General features: G+C 43.6%; 1 protein-coding gene across 2 annotated transcripts; it reads right to left on the reverse strand.

Moving 5' to 3' along the window:
* Positions 1 to 3,604: 3,604 nt before the first annotated feature.
* ep300a (EP300 lysine acetyltransferase a) lies at positions 3,605 to 27,817 on the reverse strand. Of its 2 annotated transcripts, XM_080478228.1 has the most exons (32): positions 27,508 to 27,817; positions 24,856 to 25,556; positions 23,595 to 23,774; positions 22,762 to 23,092; positions 22,241 to 22,360; positions 20,747 to 20,986; positions 20,431 to 20,536; positions 20,147 to 20,272; positions 19,879 to 19,996; positions 19,528 to 19,669; positions 19,117 to 19,191; positions 18,885 to 18,970; positions 18,632 to 18,784; positions 17,645 to 18,136; positions 14,657 to 15,065; positions 14,446 to 14,564; positions 14,214 to 14,277; positions 13,800 to 13,975; positions 12,508 to 12,596; positions 11,464 to 11,544; positions 10,437 to 10,502; positions 10,035 to 10,091; positions 9,857 to 9,934; positions 9,706 to 9,773; positions 9,418 to 9,568; positions 9,066 to 9,212; positions 8,825 to 8,938; positions 8,336 to 8,501; positions 7,860 to 8,027; positions 7,537 to 7,698; positions 7,078 to 7,359; positions 3,605 to 6,969 (listed from the first exon to the last, which is right to left on the reverse strand). In XM_080478228.1, the coding sequence occupies exons 1-32, from the start codon at positions 27,599 to 27,601 to the stop codon at positions 3,814 to 3,816; spliced, it is 8,517 nt and encodes a 2,838-aa protein (XP_080334354.1). In that variant the 5' UTR covers positions 27,602 to 27,817; the 3' UTR covers positions 3,605 to 3,813. The 2 variants fall into 2 exon arrangements, with proteins under 2 accessions (XP_080334354.1, XP_080334355.1); XM_080478229.1 differs by lacking the exon at positions 10,437 to 10,502.
* Between the last annotated feature and the right edge of the window lie 143 nt (positions 27,818 to 27,960).

Below are 27,960 nucleotides of genomic sequence, written 5' to 3' on the forward strand. Positions count from 1 at the left end.
ATAAATGAATGCAAATGTTAATTAGGTAGTCTAAACATTACATACACAATAATAAATATCCAGCTAAAACATAGTATGATAGCCTCACATGCTGAACCAAAAGACCAATTCTACCGATTGTGTGGCCGTCACAAGACATCAATTATATCGATTAGCAGCTCGTTAGCTTCAGGCCACGCCCATCTGAACCACTAGGTGTACTTGGTGGATTCAGCCATTCAGGGCTTCGGGACGGCACAGACCTATTTACATAGTTTATTACAATGTTACGGAGAAAGGACAGAGAAAACACAAAAACAACCACTGTCATTTGATTGGGATCTTTCGGTGCCTTATGAGACCGACAGAGGCAACTTCACAACAGACAAGTTGGCAACTGAGGCTTGGGGGTCAAACAATACACTCGGTTGATTTACGTGCTTGTTACCTGGGTGGTGGCAGGTGCATGAGATGTTTGTGCACGTGCAGTAGTCTACTGCTGCCGCCAGCTTTCGTTTGTGTCCGCGTGCCCTGTGCGTTCACGTTGACCAATGACTTGCTCGGTCCAACAAGAAGTCCTGCTCTCTGTGCACACCACTGGCACCAGGGTTAGATTTAATTGGAAACATATCACCAAAACTGCAAAGGCCAGTACGTTTTTCCTTTCACCAGCGTTTATGCTTCTTCGTGTGGAATTGTTGGGTTTTTCTCTGTAAAACTGCTTTGAAATGACTGTGCTGTATTTGGTGCTGTAGGAATAAAATGGAATTGAACTGTCAAGGCCCATGAAAAGACAGCCCAGCATCTTGCCTCCTAATTTGAGGTTTTATCTCTGGTGCAGGTGTCAACGTAACCCCCCTCCACCTGGACCCAACCCCCTCACCTGAGGACAGAACCCCCAGGGTCGCAGAGCCCACCAGCCAAAAACAGTGAATCCCTGCAGACTTATTAAGATTGCTGGCAATGGGGGGGGGGCTGACACCCAACAGAGAGGGCCAAAACCCCCCACAATTTCATTCCTCAGATTGTGGAACAGCCCAGTGAGCCTCTGCAGGGGCATCAGGAGGCCGCTCCACCATTGGCTACTTCTAGATAATTGCGGTTCTCAATACAGAAATCACGAGTCTCGGGTCTCTTGAAAACAAATAATATGAGTCAACCCGACTTCATTGCGGTCAGTGGATCTGAAGCGAAATGTGGCAACAAACTGGTAGTGATGTGCCGACACATTTCATAAACATGCAATGATGATTATCACTGTCAAAGATTGTTACACACTGGCATGCTTTATCAGGGTATTTGTTAAAAAAAAAAAAAGATTTACATGTGGTTTGACAAATATGAATTAGTTTTTTTTTTTTTTTTTTAACCTTTGTTAAATTTGTGAATTAAGAAACAATGCTCGAGTATTTTTTCCAATGGTACAAACATACTTTATTGTACAATTAATTTATTGGCAAAAACCAATCAGACCACCAGAATAACTTAAAAAAACAAAGAAACTAATGAAAATGGAGCAACAATTATTTTTGCTTTCTCTCAGCAAGCACCGAAATTGTTAACAAGAGGAACAAAAAAAGAAAAAAAAAAGAAAAAGTGGTCAAAGATTCCATTTGAATACTAAACAAATATTTAAATAGTCTTATTTCCAGTCTCTTTTCAGGAAAAGAAATGATAAAAACAAAACTATTTGTTCAGTTGCCATCAGTTTGTACAGTGATTCAGTATGTTTACAACTATATTCATGTACATGAAACACTTCTTCAAAAAGCATGGTAGGATATACTCCACAGCCTCCCCGGGGGCAAACTGAATGACTGTCTGCAGTGTCTTTTTGCATCACCATAACATCTTTAATACAAAACAAAACATGTTTTTATCTAATAATTCCTGTAGCTTCAAGTTTTATTTCCAAAAAATAAAATTAAATAATATATCTATATATAAAAGACAGTTTTTCCTCGTGGTTTTTCTTCTTATAAAATAAGTCTCAAGATATATTGCCACCTGGTTCTGATGCGACCCCCCCCCCCCCAAACCCCGCCCCAAAAACCCAGTGAGCCCGACCTTTTGAGAAAAATAGTGAGCATGTGAATCATACTGCGTCTTTGTTCCTCTCCGTAAAAAGCTTAATGACCAAATTATTTGAAGTCTTTCAGATCACACGTCCGTCTCCGTCTTCCTGCGGGTTTCTAAAAGTCCCAAGATTGTTCAGGTGTGTGACTTGTTGCATTGAGCCCCCGTTACTCCCTAAAACCTTGTCCAAAAATACACAGAAAAAAAGGCGCATTGGTGCTTGTGACCTACTACACCCCATACTGTACATAATAAAAAAAAAATCTCAATACTGTACAGTAGCTCAGGAGCACTTCTGTAGTTTTTTTTTGTAGTTTTGTTTTTTTCTTTTTATACACATACAGCAAATATCCAATCAAATGAGGGGAAACAAGCAGCAGAAAATAGTCTCTGCTCATAGGGTTTTTAAGTATGTACACTTTTTTCTTTCGTTTTTTTTTTTTTTTTTTTTAAACATCTTTCACATACATCACATTTAAAAAAGAAAAAAAAACGGTATCCAAGTCCATTATTTCTTACTTTGTACAGTACTAACATTGAATTAAACCTTGTGGCTGAGAGGCAGTCGTGAGGATGAGGAACAAAGGTTGAACCGTCGTGGGTGGAGAATACAGGCGGGATTGTTTTTTAATCCCCAGCCGTGATACAAGACTTCTCACAGTTCAGAAAAATTGTTGCAATATATGTACAAGCACAACTTTTTTCTTCTTTTTGCTTTAAAATAAAAAAAACAAACAAAAAACAAAAAATGTCAGCCAGCTCTAAACGAGTGCAACTCCCACTCACAGCGAGGCCACAACAGTTCATCCCTCCGCGTGTACGGAGGTGGTGCGGGGGGGGGGGAGGAAAGTGTGCACATTCATGGGAAGACAAAAACAAAACCTGGAGACGAGAGGGAGGGGAGGCGGCCCCCACGGGGCTGCAGACGTGGCCCAAGTTTTGTAGGGAAATCAGACCCAAGTCCACAGTGGGCGATGCCCCTCCGTTTCTTGTCAACACTGTTGAGATTTCACTAAAAACCGATAAACCCTGACTGGAACAAAGAAAAATTTAAAAAATCTAAATCAAACTGCATTAACACACTCTCCCACCAGCATGAAAACGTCTTTGTATGCTGGGTTGTTGCAGTCAGTGTAAAAAAATTACATTTCTGTAACGGAAGATATGTTGATGATGCTTGTTTTACGATTCATACAGGGAGAATAATAATAAAGAAATAAAATAAACGTACTCTCTGTATAATAGATACAATCATGACTGGGTATTTAAAGAGGAAACCAAAACGATATATATATTTATATATATATATATATATATAAAAAAAAAAAAGGTACATCGTGTCAACTTACTTTTCATTTTTAGCCACTGTTGAAATCTTAAAAATATTCATAAAAAGGCAAAATTCTCAGTCCCCAAAAATATTGTGTCATATACTTAAGGAAGAAATATCTTCAACCTGAAACACTGCCCTTTCACCTTTTTTTGTACATAGTTGGCAAAAATATATAGATATATATTAACAGCAATAACTTACCATTGTTTTAATTTATTCATTTATTGACTTCTAAGATTGATGTTGCATCTCCCATAGGAAGGAAGCTTCAGTTCATATTTGTACATCACAAAAATATTTAAATAGAAAATAAAAACTTCTAAAACCCCAAAGCCGCAGTCTGGTCTGGATCTCCTTCCATGGCAGTTTGTCAATTGCAGCGACAGCTCAGCGCATCGAGACAGGGGGACTGTGTGGAGTCAAGGCTACATGAGGTTGTGGTTAATGTTCGTTCCCAGCTCCTGGCTGTTGTTGCCGCTGCCGTTATTGTTCCCACCCAGTAAGTCCGACGGCGCCCCCTGTCCGCTGTGCATCCCCGTCATCCCGCTCAGCTGGGACATGATGGAGTTCTGATCCGAGCTGAACTGGCTGGGGTCTACAGGGTTGCCGGGGGGCTGCTGGGGTTGCGGAGGCTGCGGTGGAGCCATACTGGGGTGGTGCTGACTCAGGTGGCCCGGGTGCGGCGAGCCCGTCTGGGTCTGTGGAGAGATGCGATGAGGCGAGGGCTGCGGCTGGGGTTGGGAGGAGGGCTGCATGCGGGGGGACGGGCTGGAGTGAGGCGGCTGTGACTGCGGCCTCGGTGATGGCTGTGGCGACCTGACCTGACTGCTGAGTGACCCAGTGGGACCGAGACTTCCTTGTCCTTGGAGGTGTGGAGACTGGGCCATCTGCTGCTGGGGACTCATAGGACTGCTATGCTGGGCTGGAGAGCCTCCTCCAAGATGCTGCTGCTGTAGGAGCCTCTGGTGGATGTTCTGGTGAAGCAAACCTTGGGAAGTTTGAGGCAACGGAGGACCACTGCCTGCTCCACCTTGAGGTGGCTGACCCGGCCCGGCTCCACCCTGACTGGGCTGGCCAGCGCCTCCACCTGGCCCGATGTCTCCACCTTGAAGACCTCCCATTGGATTTTGCTGCTGCTGTTGTTGGTGCTGCTGCTGCTGTTGCATCTGCATCTGATGCTGGATCCTCTGATGGAGCGCAGCAGTGACTTGTGACATGGGGTATCCTTGCTGCTGTCCTAGTTGTCCTGGCCCTCCCTGCGGTCCTCCTTGTGGTTGCTGCTGGGGAACCCCTACACCTCCGCCACCAGGCTGTGGTTGGGAGGAGGGAGGCATTCCAGACTGTCCCTGGCCAGGCTGCATGAAGGTCTGCTGGCCTTGCTGCTGCTGCTGCTGGAGACCTTGAGGCTGTTGGAACTGCCCGTGGTTTCCCATTTGTTGCTGCTGCTGCTGTTGTTGTTGTTGCTGCTGTTGTTGTTGGAGATGCCTTCTCATTAACAGCTCTCTGAATTGTGGATTCATTAAGGCCATGTTTCCTTGTTGCACTGGTTGCATTGCCCCCTGTTGTTGTTGTTGTTGTTGTTGTTGTTGTTGTTGTTGTTGTTGCAATGCGGCCATTTGCTGTTGCTGTAGATTACCGGGCAGCATTGGACGCTGCTGCTGCTGTTGTTGCTGCTGAAGCTGAGCCATGGTGGGAATATTTCCTCCAGCGGACCCCCCTTGAGTGATATTCATCCCTGGCTGACCCGTTTGGTTTACAACCTGCTGCTGCCCTTCCATATTTGCAAGCTGGTTGGCTCCGGGCCCGCCTACACCGGGCACTCCTCCAGCTGCACCTTGAAACCTCACACCCGCAGGGGCGCCTTGCGGAGGCCCCCCGACTCCTCCAGGACCACCCTGACCACCTTGATACCGAGCTGCTCTTTGCCGAATAAACGCGGCCATCAGGGGCGGGTTGGAACGGAGGATGTTAAGCACTTGCTGCTGCTGCAAAGGAGAGCTTGGGGAGCGTAGAGTTCTTAGGAGCTCTTGCAATGCTGCTTGAGGCAGGTTTCCCGCTCCAGCTACAGCGGCGAGTGATGCGGTTGCCCCAGCTGCCCCTCCGGATATACCTGTAACCTGCATTAACCCTCGGGTTCCAGGCTGGGACTGTTGCTGATTTATCATTTGTTGCTGCTGTTGGGACACTGCTGGTTGCTGAGGAGCTGCCATGTGACCCATCATACCTGGTCTTTGTTGTGGGTTCATGGGCGGCCCTCCAGCACCCCACTGCTGGTTTGTAGGTGGAAGTTGTCCACCGCCTCCCTGCTGGACCTGCTGAAGCTGAGGTGGCAACTGTGACTGAGGGCCACCTTGTTGCATGCCAGCAATCATCCCCTGTTGCTGTGGGTCTAACATAGTCCTTCCAACAACTCCCTGAGCCTGCGGGGGCATGCCCTGGGGCCCCATGTGGGGCATTCCCATCTGGGCCTGGTTGTTCTGGTGGTGCGGGTGTGGCGGTATCATGCCTCCCTGCCCCAAACCTCGTATCTGTGCCTGGGCCTGCGCTTGAGCCATCTGTCTCTGGGTCTCTGCTAATCGCTGGATTTTGAGGGCGGTCTCTACAGCAGCAAGAGGAGGCCCCTGCTGCTGGCCTTGTACAGGCATGGGCCCCTGGCCCGGATTCGACTGCTGCTGTGGTGGGGTGGCCGGACCCAATCCAGGTTTTCCCATGGACTGGTGGAGAGGAGAAGCCCCCGGTGGTCTGGGATTGTAAGGAGGCAACCCACCAGGATGCTGCTGCTGGACATTGGGAGGTTGCTGCTGGAGCGGAGGCACCATCTGCTGCTGAGAAGAGTTCATCATTCCACCTCCACCCACTGGTGGAAACTGATGGAGATGGTGTTGGGGGGGAATGGCACCACCTTGCTGTTGGATCTGCTGCTGTTGGCCTGGAGTTCCGATTCCCCCCATCCCACCCATTCCAACTCCCTGCTGCTGAGGAAGTGCTGCCATGTTTCCCTGGGTGGGCGTCTGTGGGGTAGGAGGCTGGGTGCCAGCAGATGTGGGGGTCCCGGGACCAGTACCTCCGTTGTTGGCTCCGGGAGAAGGCAGACCGTTGCCCCCAGGTGGTCCTCCGGTGGCCTGACCCACTCTCTGCATGCTGGCCATCCTCCTCCTCAGCATCTGAGCTTGCTGCAGCCTGTGCTGCAGCTGCTGCTGGCGAAGCTTGTGCTTGATGTTTAGACAGAACGGGACAGGACACTTGTTCTCCTGACAGTGTTTCGCATGGTAGCAACACAGGGCAATGAGCTGCTTGCAGATGGGGCAGCCTCCGTTTGTTTTCCTCTTGCACCCTTTTGTGTGCTGAACGACACGTTTCATCTTCTGACAGGACGGCAGAGAGCAATTGGCGTTTCGGCACTGGCACGCATGGACAAGTGACTGGATGCAACGCTGGATGCTGAGACGGCGAGAGTCTCCAGGGCTCTGAGTGGTGGCGGCCGCCTGGTTGCTGCTCTCGTCGTCCAAGCCCAGGCCCAACTTCTCCATCTTGTGCTCGTGACCCTTAGTGTTGTAACACGTGATGCAGAGGTCGTAATCCTGCAAAACATTCACGCATGACGGTTAGAAATGTCATATTCACTAATAACAAAAATCTAACTAAAAGAAAATCAGAATTATCAAAATGGATGTCATTCCCCAGCTCACCTCACACACGGTACAATGGAAGCGAGTCTCCACGTGATGCTTGCATTCATTGCAAGTGTAAACAAAGCGGTCCTGGCTCTGGTTATGTAACTCCACCAACATGCACATGGAACTCCACATGGACCTCCTTAGTGAGCTGAACTCCAGGTGCTTGTCCCGGGCCAGAGTCAGGAAAGCATCCCGGCCATCCATGAGATCACATGCCATCAGAGGATCTGGGTCTGCTATAGGGGGCAAGGCATTTGCCATGGGGCCCGCGATCAGCCGGATCACAAAGAAAACCTAGAGCAATCAAAGAAGACAGGGACCCATAAGCAATACTAAAAAGGCAACTATAAGACAAGCCGTGTGTTTGTGGTTGATGGAGCTTTATCAATGATTCAAGTAGACTACTTTACTTTGGGAGAAAACAGAAATCCCATTGCACAAGCACACCTTGCCACCATCTGAAAGTCTTACCTCTTTATGTTTTTCCATGGTGGCGTAGAGTTTCTGTGAAAGGTCATTTGAGACGTTTGGCATCCCAGGCTTCTTCTTATTGGCTCGGCTGAGGCTGCTCTTGTTCTTGCTTGTCTTTTTGTTGTTCTTCTTTTTTGCATTTTTGCTGTCACCTTTTGTATCCTAAAAAAAAGAAAAGAAAAGAAAAAGAAGTTAAGCATGCAATCTACAAGCTCAAGCATTAACACACCAGTGTAAAAAGCTTCCTTCACTGCGCTGACCTTTTTTCCTCCCATCTTTCTGTCACACAAAAAGACTCAGGGACAATAGAAAGTTATTCTTACATCAATGCTCTCATTGGAAGTGCTGTTCTCCTCCCGTTTCCTCTCCTCCTCCTCTTGCTCCAGCTCTTTGATACTCTCCTCCAGCACATTGGGCCAAAAGTCCCCCTCGAAGTAAGGCAGTTCCTTGGCACTGGTCAAACGATCCTCTGTGGCCTGCTTAAAGATGTCCTTTAGGGATGAACAGATAATCAAAGTTACTGTTTTGCAGGGATATGGACTGAGTCAATCCTTGCCGATACTCTAAACTGGTATTTACTTTCAGTTTTGTCCTGAACAGTAAAAGGTCACATGAGTCTAAATACATGGACAACACACACGTGATTTTTATAACGTTACCCTCTTGCAGAAAGTTCAGGACAATCAAAACAAACAGAATAAATACTAGCTTTTATCCAAGAGCTGGTGAATTCATTCATTGATCTTGAAAATACCAACATTCATGAACAAAAAAGTGAAGTCCTGTATTGCTTCTCTACCTTATAGTCATGGACGATCCGCTCTGCCACAGCTTTGTCCAGCATCTTCTTGTACCACTCCTGAAGGCGTTTGGGCTTCGGGATCTTCTGATCTGCAGGGTGACAGTGGAAGATGTAGTCGTCCCCCTCACTAGGTGGGCAGGCCCAGATGTGGCCAGTGGTGTACCTAAGAAAGATAAACAACAAACCAATGACAATGGCCACAATGCATCAACAAAAAAAGCTATATGTTTTCCAAGTAAAAACTACACATTGATACCACGTTTTTAAGGACAAATCTGAATGCAAGTACTGACCTTTAGCTACTAGCCGATACTGAGTACCTTTACCAGTACTTATTAAATGCCATAAAGATTAATGTTAAAGAATTTTCAAACCACTGACTTCACATAATACTAGCCGGGTTGTATCAGGTATCTTTTATGAGAATGCTGTGCTCGGAATCGGTGCACCTCTAGTGTGAAACACTCATCTTGCAATAGGACTCACCCCAACTTCTTGACATACTCCAAGTAGCCAATGAGGATTTCATGGTAGACCGCAGTTCTTAGAGAGCGAGGACGAAAGAAGTGTACACTGTCCAGGTAGGAGATGTATACTCGCCTGTGTGAGTGTCAAATGAAATCAATTTAATTAAACAAATGAAAAAGTATTTAAAGTTTGCCTTAAAAAAAAAAGAAAAAAAAAGTACTTGCTGAAAATATTATTTATAATATGGAGACAACCTTACCTCTGATTGGGCTGGGGGCAGTCGGAACCGTACTCCTGAACATGCATACCGAAGAAACAGACATCTGCTCCATCAATGTCCTCAAAAGCAAAAAGGGCTTTCGTCCTGTACGGGAAAGACTCAGACATCTCTCCGCTGTCCACAAATCTAGAGATAAAATTATAGGAACACACAAATAGAATGCTGAAAGTTTCAACAGGTTTTTTTTTTAAGTGAAAGAGAAAATGTCTGTGTCATCCTCAAGCTGGGAATATTTTTACAGTTCCTAATGAGAGCCATTGAATCATCCAGACACAAACACAAGAAGAAAGCTCGAAGACTATCCAAATCCTAAAATGTCCTGTTTTTGTACCTGGACTTCATGCCTGGCTTGACCTCCACCACTTTGTCAGAAACATGCACCACACGAATGAAGACTTCTCCAGCCTCCGGGTTGCTTTGGCGTTTCAAGAAGTCGTTAACCCTCATCTCCAGAAAGCAACCCAATTTTGTCTGGGGTAGCCCTGTAAATACACGCAGGGAAAAAAAGCACTGAAAACTAATATGGGGCCAATATAATAGTGGCAGAAAGCAGGAAATCAAGCTGACATGACAAATAAATTAATTTCTAAACGGTAACTTTTTGAATTTGGACACTCACTTTTGGCAGAATACTTATTTTCTTTTCTTGTCTTGTTTGTCTTCTTTAAGCAACCATCACATACGAAACTGAAAAAGCCAATAGTTATTAGAAATAGGTCACATAAATTCAAACCTTCAGAACAATTGGAAAGAAGAACCAAGGGACTCACCCTGAAGGCCAGATTGTGTCATTGTGCAAGACACAAATCTGATGCATCCTGCGTCCACAGTCCAAACATTCAACAAGCCTGAAAACAAAGAGAGGAGAGAGAACGCATATTACGAACCAAACTTGGTTTTCGCTTTATTGTAACTTAAGTTCAGACATTTTAGGAGCAGCTGACTTACAGTTCAGGGTCCAGTGTGTCATTCTTCTTCTTCTCAAACTGATCCTTGTTAATCGATCTGAAAAGTGAAAAAGATTGAGTGTGACAATATTCAGACAACAATGCTTGGGAGACAGAACAATTCTAATAGCGTTATTATTTGAAACCTGACATAGTATAAATAAGTAATGTCAAAGTAAAAACACTTGTATTGCTTCTGTCCATCAATTCATTATACAGTATTATGTACTAACAGGTTATATTGTGTGCTCCAATAATAAGACTATCTTTGGGGGAACCTCATGAGCATCAATTCAGCTGTAAACGGACTGAAATCCCCTCAATTGTTAAAGACAAGATTTTCACAGACATATGATAGGGTTCACTTGCTGCTATTCATTTTAATGTAGTAAGTCATTGACACCTTGAGAAGAGTTTTATGGCATCAACTTGTAGTGATCTCCAGGTGCTGCCAAATGTGCAGGTTTGGCTGTGTAGGAAAGGCAGAATACAAGCTACATCACACTATGAATATCTTGACAGCTCAGTGTATACGTCACTCATCAGGGCTGTCAATGGCTTCTCAAGCATTTTCCCCCATACACTAAAAAAAAAAAACAACAACAAAAACAAAAACCCACTACGCTCAATCTCTGTGGTGTTTTGGTGTCGTAAGGACAATTTAAGCCGCAGCAATGAGTGGAGGTCATCACTGATTTGGAAGGGTAGAGTGCAAAGTATGACTTAGCTGCACTATAGTACCTAAAATAAAATAGACTTTATGCCTGAAGACCTGTTGAGAATTATTGCTTAAGAAACATTTATTTTGTTTATTTTTTGTTTTCGTACCTTGATATTCGAAATAAACATTTCAAACCAAAGAATTGTTGCTTCAGTCTCTGAAAAGCAGGGATCTGACAGTACCCGCTGATTTTAGAGTACAGCAACATCTAAATCACTACTCGCCATCTATGTTGCAAGAAAAGGTATTCTGGCATCAGTAAACAAATAATCCAGGAAGAATAGCTCTCCCTATAGTTTTTTATTGATATTCATAAGATTTGAAAAAAGGGTGAAAATTCAATCATCCACAGGATCGGTTTCTCAAGAGAAACAAGAGAATTTAGACAATAACAATTTTCATTTGGAATGGAATAAAGAAATATTGTACAGTGGTTCAAAGCTTGGAGTTAAAAAAAAAGAAGCCCAACTTTAAAGTATGACAAAATAAATTAAAACAATGAGCCTATGAGCAAATGAATCCATTATTGAGATAACCAGAAAGAAAGTTGTATAAGGAACCCTGATTTTAATGTAAACCCACATAAACAAACAGCATGCAGTCCAAGTTAGTGATTTAATGCTAAACTGTAAATGAAGAATGTTTATGAAAAAGGAAAAAAAAGAAAAAACATGTTAACATTTTAGAGTGAGTGGGGGCGGATACTCACGTCTGTGGTTGGGTGGGATCGTCGCCCAGTGAAACCGACTCTCCCTGGATCTCGTTGAAACACTTCTCGCAGAAGTGGTACCTGTCAGCAAGAAGCCCACATTTTGGTGAACTACACCATTCCTCACAGCAGTCAATCACAGACAGCGCACGGGAGGGTAGTCACCAAATGGTACAGGACATGGGCAAGTCAGAGTGTCACAAGCGGAGCAAGTGGTGCGTCCAGGAAGGAGGAGCGCAGAACACCAGGAAGTCGCCATCACAACAGCCAGTCATGAGGTTTGGAGTGTGAGGGGGAGGTGGGGGAATGAGTGTGTTTGGAGGTGCATGATTGGTCAAGGCAAGAAGAAGCCAATGTTCATATCACAGCCAACAGGGAAGGGACTAGTCATGAAGACCAGGAATAAAGACGAAACAACACACAGCAGAGAGCTGAGACAAAGCACAGATTAGCAATTTGGACAGGAGAGGATGAGCAACAACAACAATCACCAATGTCACAGCTAACAGAGCAAGAGCAGAATCAACGAGAGCTAAACAGGAGCAGGAAGCCATAGCGCAGGATTTAATGCAAACACTGAACACATATGACCAAGAAGGCAGACTCGATTGCTCAGCTGTTCATACAAGCAGTTCATTTTAAAGTCCGTCTTTTCACATCCCTGCAAGGCTTTTATGAGTGTTTAAAAAGCAGCAAAGGCATGTAGAAGATTTGGACTACAATACTGAAAATCCCATTTGAGTTTGCCCGTTTGTGTACTGTTCCTAACAATCTGTGCATCAGCTACAATTTAAATGTGATTCAAGAAAAAACTTGGAAGAATGTGAGGACTGACTGTTAAAATGCCAGTGTATTAAGTACCACATGGAGGTATATTAAAAAAAAGGGGGAACATGAAGTGAAGGGACGTGTTTAGGAGAGCAATATTATTCCAACATTTATGAAACAATCAATGTCTACCTCATAATCTCTTAAAAACAAAAGTAATTCAACATACTGGGAGCCTGTTTACTTAGATTGTCTCAACACTAACTCCCTCCATACCTGTTCTGGTAGCTGAAGTAAGCAGCATCTCGAGGAATAGTGCACAGCTGCTTTCCGTAGCAGCACAGTGTCTGAGGAGAAAACTCCAGCTGGTGGGCAGAAGGAGAGAAAAGGAATTGAATACATCGATTTATTGAGCATTGCATATTGGTGCCACTGCCACCTGCTGGCTAGCAAACACTGTAAAGTTCAAATAAAAGCCAGGTGTGGAAAAATGTTTGGACACTGCACATAGAATAATGGAAGTTCTTTAAATGTCTTGTCGCCACACTGACAGATGCAAATGTGTCAACAGCCAAAACAGCAAAAAAACATAAACACCCTAAATAACAGTCAATAAAGGCAGTGACCTTCACCTTTTGAGTTGAGTGATACCAACTTCCATTAGAAAAAAATAAAAAAGTATTCACATTTCTAAGAACCTGACCAGTGCAAAGTGAAATTTAGCTTAATGCATATCTCCAGGGCCACTTTGCTTTGTCTCATTGTCAAGAGTCAACTAGACAGCCAGCTTTTCATTATAAGGCACAACCAGTTTTGTTATTTGCCTGCAAAACCAAAAATAGCAGAGTCTAATGAGAGCTGAAATGTGATACAACGGTGGTATGCCCAAAGCCAAATTTAGCTATGAACCCACTTCACTGCTTCCATTTTCAGATGTGAATGAGCAGAGTTAATTTCTGCCTCTGAAACTTATTCAAAACATTCAGACCAAATTTGTAGAATAGACATGTCTTTCATGGACGCATCAAAAACTGGGGATAGGTTCACACAGTAGACTGGTTTACCCAATGATAGGCGTCACAATTGTAGCAGCATCAAAAAAAGAGCTATGCTAGATTCAAACTTTTAGATTTAAAAGCCGAAAATGTTAAAAAATATATAAATAATAATAATAAAAATCAATAATTCGTGTGTGCGTGTGTGTGTGTGTGTGGGGGGGGGGGGGGGGGGTTCATTACAAAACACAAAACAGCATCAACTCGTGGCCTGGCATTCTAACTACATCATTTTCAGCGTTTCTGCCATTTCCATGTAAATGGATATTGTTTTCAAAACATTGCCATGTAAATACAAAACCTTTCTGAAACGAAAAAGCAAACACGATACGTTTCACTTGAACTCTTGTTGTATAAATGGCTATTCACAAAAGAGAGTCTGCTTTTAACCAAAAATTCAAATCTGAGCTTCTCATCCCTGCAGGACCATTCTAGTATCGATACAAATATGTGATTAATGCTCGATTCCCATTTCTATCTATGCATTCAAACAGTTCAGCAACTCTGTCTCACCTTCCTTCCACAACAGTAGCCGAGGCTCTGCATCACAGGGTCAATCTCCTGCTCAAAAACCTCAGCCAGTTTGGAGCAGTACTTGTACACTCTTGATGTCTTCCGATTGTACAGCCATGCATTGTTGAACATCAGCCAGATGTCATCCACGTACTGCCATGGATCTTGGTATTGACCTACAATTAAAACACAGGATGATGGGTTAACGATAACTTTGCAACCAGGAGACGACTTGAGTATTGTTTTTTTCTTCCTGAAGAAAGAGGTATTCCTTTGAAAGTCACCTCAGGTCAAAAACTTTCTATCTTTGAGTCCTTCATTGCACACAGATATAACCCGAACTAGTTCAAATCTTAACCCAATGTCATTTACTCAACATGCTTGTGATATGTCAAATTACAAAATTTTACAAACCTGTGTCGAGCTTTCGTTTGATCGTTGACAAGTCCATCGGATTCTTCACGATGTCAAAGTAGTCCTGGAACATCAAAAAGTGCACGTGTTAAGTTTCATGAGTTCATGCCAACAAGTAAATCATGACGAGCCACTCCAGGAAAGAAACCAGACACTGAAAACTATTCATTTGTGAGAATGTTGTTTACATAGAAGAAAATATTGTAAATCCCACTTAATTGTGGATACATACAGGTATGCAGAGCAGTTGTGGGTCAACAGGCATCCTGAAGGGGAGCGACTCGGGATCTTGTCTGTAGAGAGACTCCAGTGTCGGCATCAGGGCTTGACGAAGCTCCTCTGGCTTGAAAACTAGAGATTTAAATGAAATAAAATAGGTTAACGATAAATGTCCTTAACCGGAAGTCATATAAACGGCATGTGAAAACATGAGCTCATCTTACTCTTCTTCTTTACTGGAGCCTGTGGTACAGCAGCCTCCGAGTTCTCCTCTTCCTCTTTCACCTCCTTCTTCACTTCTGGTTTCCTATCTTCCGATTTCACCCCCAATGTTGGCGTCATCGTTGATGTGTCCATGGGAACTCCTTTACCTCCCTCTCCTGAACACTCTTCCTTTTTCAGTTCAGATTTGATAGGCTTTTCCTCGATTTTGATGTTGCTGAGCTTCCCTCCTTTGGAGCAGCTGCCAGTGTCGCTCTCCTCCTCCTCATCCTGCTGCTTGACCTCCATCTTTGGGTCAAGGTTCGAGACTGAGGTTTCCGACTGTGGCTGCTGAGAAGAAGTGTCCAAACTGTTGACAGAGGCCGGTGTCAGGGCCTGATTCTCTACGGGGAATGAACCCTTCTGCGATAACTGCAGAAAAGAAAAAAATACAAACTCAGTGGTGTAGAAATCTCAAATATCACAGGGGGTAAACCATGAAACAGAAAAACGAATTAAAGATGTTGAAGGGATCCTCAACAATCACAAAATGTAAAGTGCAATCATAAAAGATTTTCTTTTAATCTGAACACTTTTTATGGGCTGCAGTCATTCCAGATACACCTTAGCTAAGTACAAGGATTTCAATTTTAAAATGAAACTTAAAAATAAGGTTTTAAATTGCTTGTCTGGGTGTTTTGCTGTAAGCAAAATATCCAGGCAAACAGTGAAAGATTGCAATTATGATTCCCTTTAGATAGGATGGAGACAACGAAGCATTAGGCAGGTTGATAAAAGCAAATTGCAGTACATTTCCAAATCAATAGAATAAAAACAACTGTTTTACAAACTAGACAAATTCAAGTACGATTCTGCAACAACTAATGCAGCATCAGTGTATTTATGTCTGTGGGTAAACACACTCTAAAGGTGTTTAAAACTATGAATGAGCTCTCTGCATAATACATCTGCCGTCTGGACATCTGAGACTCCGACTGATTGCTGCACGAGCACCGGACTGTCAGTAAGTGCTTTGGGACAGGGCACGGCTCCACAAAATCTCTATTTAGATGTTTAGCCAGTCGCTTCATTTGCGAGAAAGTCTGAAAACGGTAAATATAGTGACAACGTCACTAAATTCGAAACACGGCTTGTCACACTGTGGCTTATGGTTTTTATTTTAGGCAAGTATTTAAAAAAGTAATCTTTAGCACTTTTATAACCGTCTACTCCTTACAGGTGATTTCTTTGTCATCATGAATTGCTCAGTTCTGTTCCTCTGGGCACTCAGTTGAAGCTGCTCATGCACAATCCACATAATCTCAGTCAAAGAGCTCAATAAAACACGAACACCTTGCTGGCCTTCTGATGGCCGGTTGACTGTTGAGAATATGTCTGATTTAATATGCTGCAAAGCTCAAACTATAAACAGAAATTATCACTGACAATCAAGTCAATTTATTCGAGGCAGCGAAAATCACGATCTTGATTAAAAATGAATAAACCGTGGAGACAATTCATCAGTGGTCACTTCTCAAAATGAGACATTTGTGCAGTTTCACAGCCTGGAAACAAACTGGTTTCAACTATGGAAAAAAAACACGCAACTAATAAAAAACATTTCCACTGATTTCTCACCATATACAGCTTGGTAAAACCATAAACTAACTAAATTGTTGGCAGCCTAGATAATAGTAAAGTAAATGGAAATGTTCATTCAGGGGTCAAGATTCAACCGATGACTAAAATTGAAATAAGTTTGAGTGAAACAGTCAACTGAAGTAAAGCAAAAACAAATAAATGAGAGGGAGTGCCTCCAATAAAAAAAGCAGTGAGCACGAGAGGTCACTCACGTGAGATGTGTTGTAAACTTGCAACAGAAGATTTAGGCTGATGAGTGAAAAGTACATCATTACAGCATCAACAGAAATACGTTAGCTCGCTGAGGGGCTAACAAGGACTTTCTCTATCGCAGTATGACCATAAAGGCACAAATATGCTCTACATTCATCCTGCAGCAAGCACATAACCTGGCAATATCATACATTTTAAGTTATTTTTTACTCTAGATTTATTAAGAATACAAGAGTAATCAGAGATTTCTCACCTCTGCGAAGGGGAGACATGGACACAGGGAAAAGACAAATATTCCATATCCAGATCAACCGACTTTATTCATTTATTTAGTTTGGTGATCACATGACTTTATTTCATAATTTGAAACAACACAAGCCAAGATAAGATATTGCAGAATGAAAATTTTCTATTGTAACAATTATTTTTTATCTGGATCATCGTCAAAATAAATGGGTTCTTCCTTTGATCAAAATTCACCTGTGTAACAATTTTTATGAAGAGCTCATTAGTACTTCAGGTACCTTGTTCACAGACAAACAGACGTGGATGATTTTATAACCTCTTTGGTGGAGGTAATGAATTTCTCTAGAATCTTTCCCCAATAGGTAGATGCTGTTTGTTGTTTACACTGTCCATTTGTTGACCAGAGTGAATATAGTGTCACATATATTTCTGATAGCTACACTTTTCTGTCTTTTAATCAGTTTTGAAGGCATAGTTTAATGTTCTTTAATAAAATGCTAATAAAAAAACTATCTAGTTCATGAGGGGGATTATCGACAAAAATAAATTATTTAAATCTATAAGGAAGTACAGTGACAAGGAGTCCAGCAACAGATGGCATGCCCCCCCAACAGAGAACTCATCTCAACATGATGGCTCAGTAACAACCCTGTAAAGAAGCTTCTGCTTAATGTTTGGAATAATCTACCTGTCACAAGCCTCAAAGGACTAGTACTGACATAACGGCAAAGCAGTCACCAAATATTAACATGACGTAAATATTCATGGACATATTCTCACTTTGTGGTGCTTTTCTATGGGGGGGGGGGGGGGGGTGAAAGGCATGACTTACTGCTACTGGATCAATGGAGTCCATTTTTTATTTAATATTAGCATAATCAAGAGAAAATGTGAGAGTAAATCACACTGACCGGAGTACGTGGCAGCTGAGCACCATGCGGCGTCGAGCTGGAAGAGAGTCCCGGGTGAGATGGAGTCGTTGAACCGGATGGGCCCATGGACTGTGGCTGAAGAGGCTTGTTAGATCCGGGGCCCTGGCCGAGCTGATTCTGCTGCGGGGCTGGAGGTGGCGCCAGCTGTGGTGCGTTAGGGGTGTGCGGTTGTGGCGTTTGGGACCCAGCTAGTCTGGGGGGGGTTTGATGAGGAGTGGGAGATCTGCTATGGGCTGGGGAGGGCGAGCTGCCACGCATGGCGCCCAAATGGGGAATGGAGTTGGGCTGCTGGTTTGTGTTAGATGGAGTCACAGGGGGAGCAGGTGCTCCGACAGCTGAATTAGGGCCTCCTCCACCTACACTCTGCGGGCCCATCGTCCCCACTGCAGTGACCCCACTGGGACCACCGGCTGAGCCTGGCTGTGTTAGAGGACTAGCAACTGAAAGAGAGGGAGGAGTGCCCATCTGCGTCTGAGAATAGAGAAGAATCAAGAGCACAATAAGAAGGTTGACAGGAGGGGAGCTCAGGGACAATGTGAATAAAATCTTGCAGTGAACAGTAAATGTATTAAATGAGATCACAGTCTAGTTTCTCTATTCTCCCTCCAAATAACCAAATTTTATAACTTGTACTTCAGAACCTTTCTCAAGATGCCATTCAACTTGGTAATTAATATCATCTATTGCTGGCGTTTGGCCATTTTGAGTATGTTTCTGGTAGTACTGACTGATATGACTTGGATACTTTTTACCGTCACTTAGTAGAGGTTCTGAGTACCACCAAGTATTCATCACTTCCAGGCAAACTGTACCTGAACACCACCTGTGCAGACCCGGACGAAGCACTTGCTGTCATTGTGCTCATTTAGTGTATTTTTAGTTGATATAGTATATGACGGGTCCAGCAAACACCCAACTTTTTACAAATGCACAAAGGTATCCACCGAGACATGCAGGGCATCTTACCTGTGTCATTCCTCCCTGTGGTCCAGGCTGGGACAATGCAGGCTGGGCTGCTCCAACTGCTGACCCTGAACCAGGAAACTGTCCCTGGGACAGATACTGATTCTGCAGCTGGTTAACACTGGGCTGCCCCACTCGAGGTCCAACCATCCCCATCTAGACGTATGAATAAAGAGCATTTTCAGGTATTTCCATTTAAGTATTTATGATTTTGCTGCATTAAACTTATATGATTCATGTTGTGTGCAGGACTGACCTGATTGCCCGATGCCCCCATTGGAAGAGGAGGAGTGGACCTCTGTCCCATAGACTGCATCCCCATCTGATTGAACTGATTCATACCTGAGGGGACAGAGAGCAAGTGAGCACAGGATACATTTTGAGTGGATTTCATGACAGATTTTGCTGTTAAAGAGTTATCACTAATGTTACGTAGCAGGCTAATTATTTAATGTAACGCATCCTGCCCCCCCCCAACGTTTCCTCACCTGGCCCCTGCATCCTATTGATGATCTGATTTGGTCCCGTCGGTCGCACCATTGATGGATCAGGGAGAGGACCATCTGTTAAAAACAGGAGAAGACATGAGTTTAACTGTCATCTCACTCTATACTGCGCAATATGCTCCAAATACTACAACAATGACACGTGTATTAAAGCTAACAATAAATCAATTGAATTAGGCAGGCGACATGAAACACAATTACTACTTTTCTTTAGGGTTTAATTATTCATGCCATGACTGTAGGTTAACCCATTGAAACATCAGCTCATTTAAGTTTACATGTGTTATATCAGGTGATTTTTTTCGACCCTCAGCAGCCTAAAGCTCATTAGTTGTGGGTTCATGATTGAAACGTCAGCTTATTTAAGTTTACATGAGCTATATGTGTATTTACTTGGAGGCAGTCCAGTGGGGGGCTGACCGATGCCAGTAGGCCCAAGACCTAGGCCTTGCTTCTGAAGCCGGGTCCTCCTCTTTTCCTCCAATTCTTTCTGGATCTTGTAGATCTTTTCCGCTAGCAAGTGATAGTACTCAGCCTGCCAAAAAGAAGGTAGGGAAATAAGAAAGCAGTACAACTACAAAATCATTTAAAAACACTTTTTAAAATTATTGTTCTGATGAAAAAAAATGGTTTGTTTCCCAGTCAATACAACCTGTATAAACTCGGTAATCTTTGTCATTTTCACAACTGAAAATAGAGATAATGTTTAGATTCATGCAATGAACTACTTGAGAAACGACTCACTCTACTGTTGGCTGACTCGTACATGTCTCCCTCAACTTTTCGAGCATAGGCAACAAGGTTTTCCATTCGCCGGTCCTTGAGAGCAGCAGGGTCAGGCGTTGGAAAGATGGCCTGGACTCTGTAGACGAACACAAAAAAGGAGAGCAAAAAGATGAAGGCAAGGAAATATGAAACTCATGTCTCAGTCAAGAAACTGATATTGGAAAAATAGCTTAACAAAATTAAGACATGAGAATTTAACAGTCGTGAGTCTCAATGTTTTACTTACAGCTTGTGGACTAAGTGATTTCGGAGGTCCTGCGTGATGTCCTCATGCCAGCTTTTTCTCATGCTTGTAGCAGAGGGAGGGGCTGCCGTGGGCATAGACCCAACCCCACTGGCATCATTCATCAGACTGTCAGAGACAAGGACGGTATCATGTTAATGTCTTTTGAAAAATAAACGTGTGTAAATGATATATCTGGTAAAACCCAGCTGAGTGAGCCATGACTGATTGTTTTCCATCAAGGAAATAGACAAATAGCATCTCGAGGCGTTTGTACTCTTTCTTACCTTTGACTGTTCACATTGAGATGCATCATTGTATCCTGCAGCAGACTGGATTGTTGACTTTGAGGGGGAGCGCCCACGCCTCCATTGACTCCGATAGCGTTAACACCTACAGATTGACATTACAGACTAACTGACTCTTTGAGGAAAAAAAGGAACCTTTTCAAAGGGCTACATGACATAAAAAAACTGGCAATAGATATGTTGATCAGAATGACTCTCTATTAGGCTTTTAAATGACATGTTTAAATTGTGTAATTATTCTTAATAGCTGTTTTTGAGTTCTGTGAAATACAGGGATTCACATAAGTTAACTTACCCATTGGGTTCAGAGGCCTCATGCCTGCCTGCCCTGAAAGACCTTGGTTAGGCATGTTAGGCTGGGGGGTCTGAGGCTGGATCTGGTTGCCCTGGTAGGTGAGGCCTAGCGCAGCATATGCTCTCTCTATAGAGCTGGGGTCGATCTGGTTTGGCGGGTTGAGGTTGGGGGCACTTTGTTGGCCACCAGGAACTGCCCCGAGAGAGCTGCCCAGTCCTGCTCCGGCCCCGCCAAGCAGAGCTACGAGAATAAAAGATGAAATGACAATATTAATTGAATTAGTCCTTTCAATAGGGAAATCTTAAAAACTATAGAAAGTAGTTTAATTAAACCAAGGGTCTGCAACCAGCGTCTCAACAGCAACATGTTTTTTTTTTTTTTTTTTTTTTAGTTCCTCTACATTGGCTCTCTGAAGCTTTCTGAAAATTATATGTAGAACTATTTTCATCCTATCTTCTTTTTTTTTAATTGCATATCTTCTCGTATTTTCAAATAGACTTTCCAGTCTGAAATGGTTTAAAAAAAAAAAAAAAAAAAAAAAAAAAGCTAAAAGTTTTATCATAAAAAAGTTTACAAACTGCTAAAATTGCAAAACAAGCTTAAATGTTAGTAGGATTGGCTGAAATTTTTTTTTTTTTTTTTTTTAAAGTAGCCAAAATGTTTGAAACTGTCAAGAATGGAGCAAAAACAGGTCCAACAGTTAAAATGGTCAAAATGGCTAAAACTCAACGGAATAAGTTAAAAATAGCTAAAAAGGTTCAAACTCCTAAAAAATTGCTACTAAAGCTAAAATAGCTACATTAATTCTACATTGTAGTCATAAAATGTAATGAATGCAAGTTTAACATGAATAACTTTATGAGCTGTGGGAAAAGTTGCAGACCTCTGAATTAAACACAAACACAAAGCTCAGCTAAAGCTCAAAGACAACATTTTACAGAAAGACTCAAAATTTTTGATTAGAATCCAAAAGTCAGGAAACAATACGAGAGTCACAGTATTAACATCGTAACGATTCTATTTGGGGAAAACCTCATTAATATTATAATCATTATGATCTACAGCAGTGGTGCCCAACCTCAGTTTTTTGACGCTTTCCATCAATGTTGAATATTATTTCCATGTCTGCCCTCTCTTAACCTACCCAGTTAGATGCATTAAACAGAACACTGAAAAAAAACAAAAAACAATGAAAATTAAGGGTTTTCATTGGGGTTTTTTCCAAAAGCGGCAGCAGCCGAGCAGTATAGCCACAACAGGTGAGTGTGTGGGTATGAGGAGTAGCAGCCGCTGTCATTCGTTCATTCATTTAGCTCACGGTATTATCAGTTTTCCCAGAATGGCTGATAACATTTTAAAATTGGCCAAGTTGTGAAAGAAGCGACTATCTTTAAAAATACACCTTGGTTAAAAACAGGTTGGGCACCCCTGACTTACAGCATAGTGTAAATAAGAGAAATGAAGAGGTATATTGTTTTTTGGTCAGATACAGACACTCACACTGCGGGTTCCTCTTGTCCCCAGCATTCTTCAGCGGTAGGCAGACAGGGCAGTCGTGTCGAGTGCAGTTCTTCCAGTGGGAGATGATCTGCCTTGATGATGCACAGTGCGCAACTGAGGATGAAAGAGGGTAGAAAACGAGGAAACGTATGAGGAAAAGGAGAAAGCAGTGACGAAAGTTATCTAAGGAGAGGAAAAAGTATGGAAATTAGAGATTGCTGAACATGTGGAAGTAAATCTTTGTATCTTAGTGTACATTCACTGTGAAACTATGTCAAGAAAAGGAGCCCAGCCATCACTGTCTCGTGCAATTTTTTCTAACTCTTTTGAGACATTTCACATCAAGGACTGTCCAACCTTTCTCATATTCACACTTTTCAATATCAACATTTAAATTTTGAATCCAATTTAACGCTGTACTTTAAAGTGATGAAAACATTTCTTCTATGTACCATAGACATGACAATAAAGTTAATCTATCTTTTGAGCCCAGGTGAAGCCTCAGCTCTACTCACCCTGACAGGACTTGCCAGCCTGGCAATGAGTCATGTGGTTGAGGACATTCTTCATGGTGCGGCAGTGAGGAAGATTGCACTGCCGCACTTCACCGTTAGCCTGCTCCCGCCGCTGGCACTTGTGTGCGTGAAGCAGGAGCACCAGTTGCTGCTGGATCAGTTTGCGCTTCTCGGGGTCCGCTGTGGGCGGTGCTCCGGCTGCAGCAGAAGCAGCAGAGACCTGGGTACCGGGCCCCACCAGACCTGCCTGAGCACCAGACACCATCCCTGGAGCTCCACCCACAGGAGCACCTGCGGGACCACCCACACCTGCCTGCGACTGCTGGGTGCCCTGCAAGTAAAGTGGAAGAGAGTGAGGAGAGTGGGATGGAGAAGACAAGAGACCACACATGGGAGTGAGGCAAGCGAGGAGATTGCAGACAGTCATATTGAATCAAAACAAGAAGTGTGGTTTCTCCCCACTTGTTAAATCAAGGAAATGTGAACATCTGGTTTGGTGGAACCCGGGAATATGCACTCACCTAAACTTGTCGAGAACAATATGAAATAGGAAACAGCTCCGCAATAAATTAAGCCCTTTCAAAAAAATTATGTTGAGTTAGCCTCACCATTACTTCAGGTGTAGTGATAAGTGAACTGGACTGCATTATACTGAGATGCTGCTGCTTCTCTGCCACACTGGCGTGTTTCTGCTCCTCCCTCCCAGAGGTCACCATAGTGGGTCTTGTGATCGGCACGTTTGATTTCGCTCAGGCTTTACGACACTCGCTCTTCCTGACGCAACATGCAAAGATGTTTGAGTTTAACATTTCCACTGAGTCCGTAATCTTTACCATAGCACCCATTCCTGGCATGGGGGGATTCTTCTTGTCCACACTGAACTGAGCCAGGCTGTTGGCCATGGGACCTTTGTTCTGGAGCTGAGGGCCCAGCCCTGCCCCTCCCAGACTTTGAGTCCCCTGACCTCCATATGGACCTCCGAAAGGGCCTCCGGGGTTCGCCATCATCCCCATCTAAGGGAGGAAAATTACAATTATTAAGATGTTTGCGAGAATGATGAACGATGTGATTTACAACATCTTTTTTAATTAACATTTCACTGATGGGACAGTATCCAAGATGTAAACACACATTGCGATCACATAGTTTACGTCATAATATTCCCCAACATTTTAAATATTCACTGTTAAATGAGCAGTTTGTACATACATCCAAACACCATAAACCAGATCAAGAGAGAGATGCTTCTACTTCTAAAAGAACATCAAATGATATGTCAATCCCATTTTGACCTTCTGCTACTCAACCCCAATTATATTTCTAACAACTGAAAACTAATTTCATATAATTAATTAATGAGATAATTTATACAAGCATTACCATAGCCCATACTGGCTAACAAATTGTCTAAAACATCTCATCATCCAATAAAGGAACAATTAGAGCTTCTTCTTTTTTAATTACTCTTATTTACTGATCAGTACCCATATGTGTCCTTTTCTCACAATTTCCCACCTAGTTTCACTTTCTTCACCTATAACTGACCTGAAGGTCCACTGTGTTGGATCTCAGATTAAATCAAACCTCAGTCTCTACTGCATCCAGTCAGCGGCAGCCTGCCACTGCAACATTTTACTGTCACTCCCGTGGGACTGTCAATCACAAACGGAGCCTTTTTCTGCCACTCCAACTCCAATACTAAGCATTCAGAGCATTACTCATGATTGTAACAATACAGATATACTGTATAGTCATGCACCCAAAGCAACATTGTGTTGTGGATTAAACTATTAAAAGCACATCTAAAAACGTTGTCATGAACTACACTTTGTTATAAAATCAAAGGATTATTTACTATCGACAAAATTGGTTTAAAAAGATTTTTTTTTAGGTTAAAATTTCTGTGCACTCAAGTACATTTTGAGAATTGACTGACAGATAAAACCACACTGAGCTCGCACCGGAATTGTTTTTTTCATTAGATATTGCCTTCACAACCTTCTTCCTCTCCCAATTCCATCTTTACAATTAAAAAAAAAAATTCATATTAAGCAGTAAAAATTACAATATTTTAATAGCAGGCAGAGTTACTACCTTGTTCATAGCTCCAGGTTGTTGGCCTCTCATCCCGGCCTGGCCCACTGCCCCCTGCTGCTGTAGGGTCTCAGCCAACAGGTTGCCGCTGCCGGCCATCCCTTGATTTCCGAAGCCCATCCTGGGGGAGCCATTCATCACCTGGTTCCCAATCATGCCTGGTTGCTGCTGTCCATTACTGCCTTTCTGCTGTGCTCCTATCATGGCTCTATTCATATTCCCCATCATCCCGGCTGCAGCATTCTGTTGTTGCTGCATCATGTTGGCCTGCTGCTGAGGGGAGAGGTGCTGCTGCTGCCCCTGGCCCATCATCTGCTGAGGCCCCTGACCAGGGGATGCCTTCATGTTTGCCAAGTGTTGCCCCATAGCGGTGGGGCCCCCCGGACTGCCCATCGCTCCTTGGTGTCCTTGTTGAGTCGAGGTGGTTGCCCCTGAACGCAAAAGCTCAGACAACTGCTTGTGCTTGGCCACTGCGTCCTGGCCCCCACCAACAGTTCCAGGACCCCCACCGGGGCCTGGGCCAAGCCCAAGACCCATTCCTCCTGCCCCTCCATTGCCCCCTCCAGGACCCAACACTGCAGGTCCGCCACCCAGAGTTGTGTGTAACTGGTTAAGGTCCCCTCCATTGACCAGACCTGGTTCACTGGAGTTGATGAGCTCGTCTGGGAGGTCATGCTCCAAGTCAAACAGCGACCCGAAATCTGAAATGAAGAAGTACAAAGTTTAGAGGGAAGCAAACGGACAGATGAGAGACAAAACTGAAAATCCAGCTTTTTTGCGTGCTATGAGCCAAAAATTGATAAAAAGCTTTTTGGAGGAGTATGGCCGATCTTCCACCATCAGAAAACGAATAAACATGTCATGAAGTACAAGACAACCGAGCAATAAACCAGAGGTGATCATAAAGACAGGTTCACATAGAAAAGGTGACGAATGGACCATTTTGTGGCAGTTGTGTCACAAAATGGAGCTAAGTCCCTATAGATGCACTCTCTCTGTGGCAGCTTGTTTCTGCTCAGTTCAACAGCAAACAAATAAAAGAGGCACAGTGGATGTCAAAGCAATGAAGCACACCCATTTAACTCACTCCTTCAGATCAGGGTTGAATATACTCCACTCATCAGGTTTTTGAACACAGAAAGAAACCACATTGTGTCTACCAAACCCAGTCAACTTTAAGGCATCATGTATTACTGAAATGGTAAGTCAGTTTTTGTCCTGTTATAAATGGTTGTCATGCAATAGTGGAAGGAAGTACAGCATGTAACTAACTTTTAAAGTTTATGTGCAACATATCTACTGCTTAAGTGCTCTCAAGTGGTAACATTTTTTACAATATTTGTGGTTACACGACCAAGTGTTTCAGGCTGGGTCATTTAAATAGCCCAAAATTACTGATTAACTGTTACTTGTTGATTCTTTACATAGTTCATGATGCCTTATTGTTGCTATTACAATGATAAATCATTTTCTGTAACAAAAACAATCATGCTGTTTCACCTTTAATGTGGGAAAACCTTTTTGCAGAGAAAATCATTTCCAGATCTGCTTTCTGGCAGCAGAAATATATCAAACAACACATGCAATTCACTCATCTGATGCTTTGTTTTTCAAAAACGTCATGTAATAAACACGCTGCACGGCAAAAGCATAAATAGCAGTCTGGAGATGATGCATTTAAAGGCATCCTCGTGTGCCGATGGCTTTCACGACAGCACTGCACTGATCCGTGAAATATTTCACGCAAGGTAACGAAAACGTGTGCATCGTCTGGAGGACTTCTACGTCCCCTTCCCGCAGCTGACAGTGAGCAGACCGCATAGGGATGCAGGCAGCTGTTAGTGTTGAAAACGATGTGAGTGAATGATGAAGTGATGAAACCGGGGAGAGTGTTTCGTGTTTGGTGGCTAGCATAAACTCCTTCCCCGGCTGGTTCGTATCGCGGCGGCTGGGCATGGCGCTGTCCATGCTCCACAGCTTTGCTTCTCCAGCTGCTGCCACACGCCATCCACGAGAAAAGAAAAAAAAAAAACACACACACACGCACACAACATACCAACAATGGCAATTTGCGCTTAACGATCAGTCAAAGCAGAGGGCCTAAATTTATGCTAACTGCATCGCTAACGTCAATAACGCCATAACGCTGGTGAGGAAAAGGGTCCGAGTTATGATGGGGCAAAACAAGCTCGCCTCAGACACTGGGAGCCTTTAAAACCCCCAGCACGGAATGACGGTGTCTGTAACCGAATGGCAACTTGAGAGGGGTGTGGGAAACCAAAAACTTTGTCTCAAGTTGGACGCGACAATTAACACATAATGACGGCCGTGGCCATTCGACACGGGACCGTCAAGCGGTGGAGCCGCAGTCGGTTTGACGAGCTTTTAGCAGAGCGAGCTAACGCGGCTATCCTCCGGCTAAAATGGCTGTTAGCATCGGGAGCTAGCTGCGGAGCGCTCCTGCACGTCCGACACACACACACACACACACATTCGCCGAGCGAGCGAGCGAGCTAGCCTTAGCAAGCTACGACAAAAACACAAGGAGTAATCCCGCCGTCTCCGCTCCCCTATAAGTAAACGCGAGCCGCGGAAAAACGACAAAATTAACAAATAACACGGTAACCAACGCCATCCAGGGGCAATACTCACCGTTTCCATCGCTGGCGGAGGCGGAAAGTGCCGGAGAGGAGAGTTTAGGCCTCTTGGCTGAAGGCGGGCCAGAGTCCAGAACGTTCTCGGCCATATTTTTTTCGAAATAAAAATATATAAAGTATCCACAATTGCTGACGCTTTCACGCCCTCAGAAGCTCATTCCGTCTCGTATCCAATATTGCGACTTTTCCCCCTCCTTTTGGGGGACTAAGAGGGGGAAAGTCCCGTGTGCGAATTACTCCTCTTTCCCTGGGTTCGCCTCTCGATTTCAGCCTCGGCGTATATCAACCCCCCTCCCTCCCTCGTCGGATTTTTTGTTCTTTATAAATTTCTGCCAGCGGAGGAGGAGGGGGTCGGCGAAAGTAAAAGAGGGAGACACACGCATCGGCTTCCCCTCTAAACTTATAGTGCCTCTTTGGATGTAGATAAACTGTCTCCGGCTACCTCTCC

Source organism: Lipophrys pholis, assembly GCF_963383615.2.
Source record: "Lipophrys pholis genome assembly, chromosome: 1".
Taxonomy (NCBI): Eukaryota; Metazoa; Chordata; class Actinopteri; order Blenniiformes; family Blenniidae; genus Lipophrys; species Lipophrys pholis.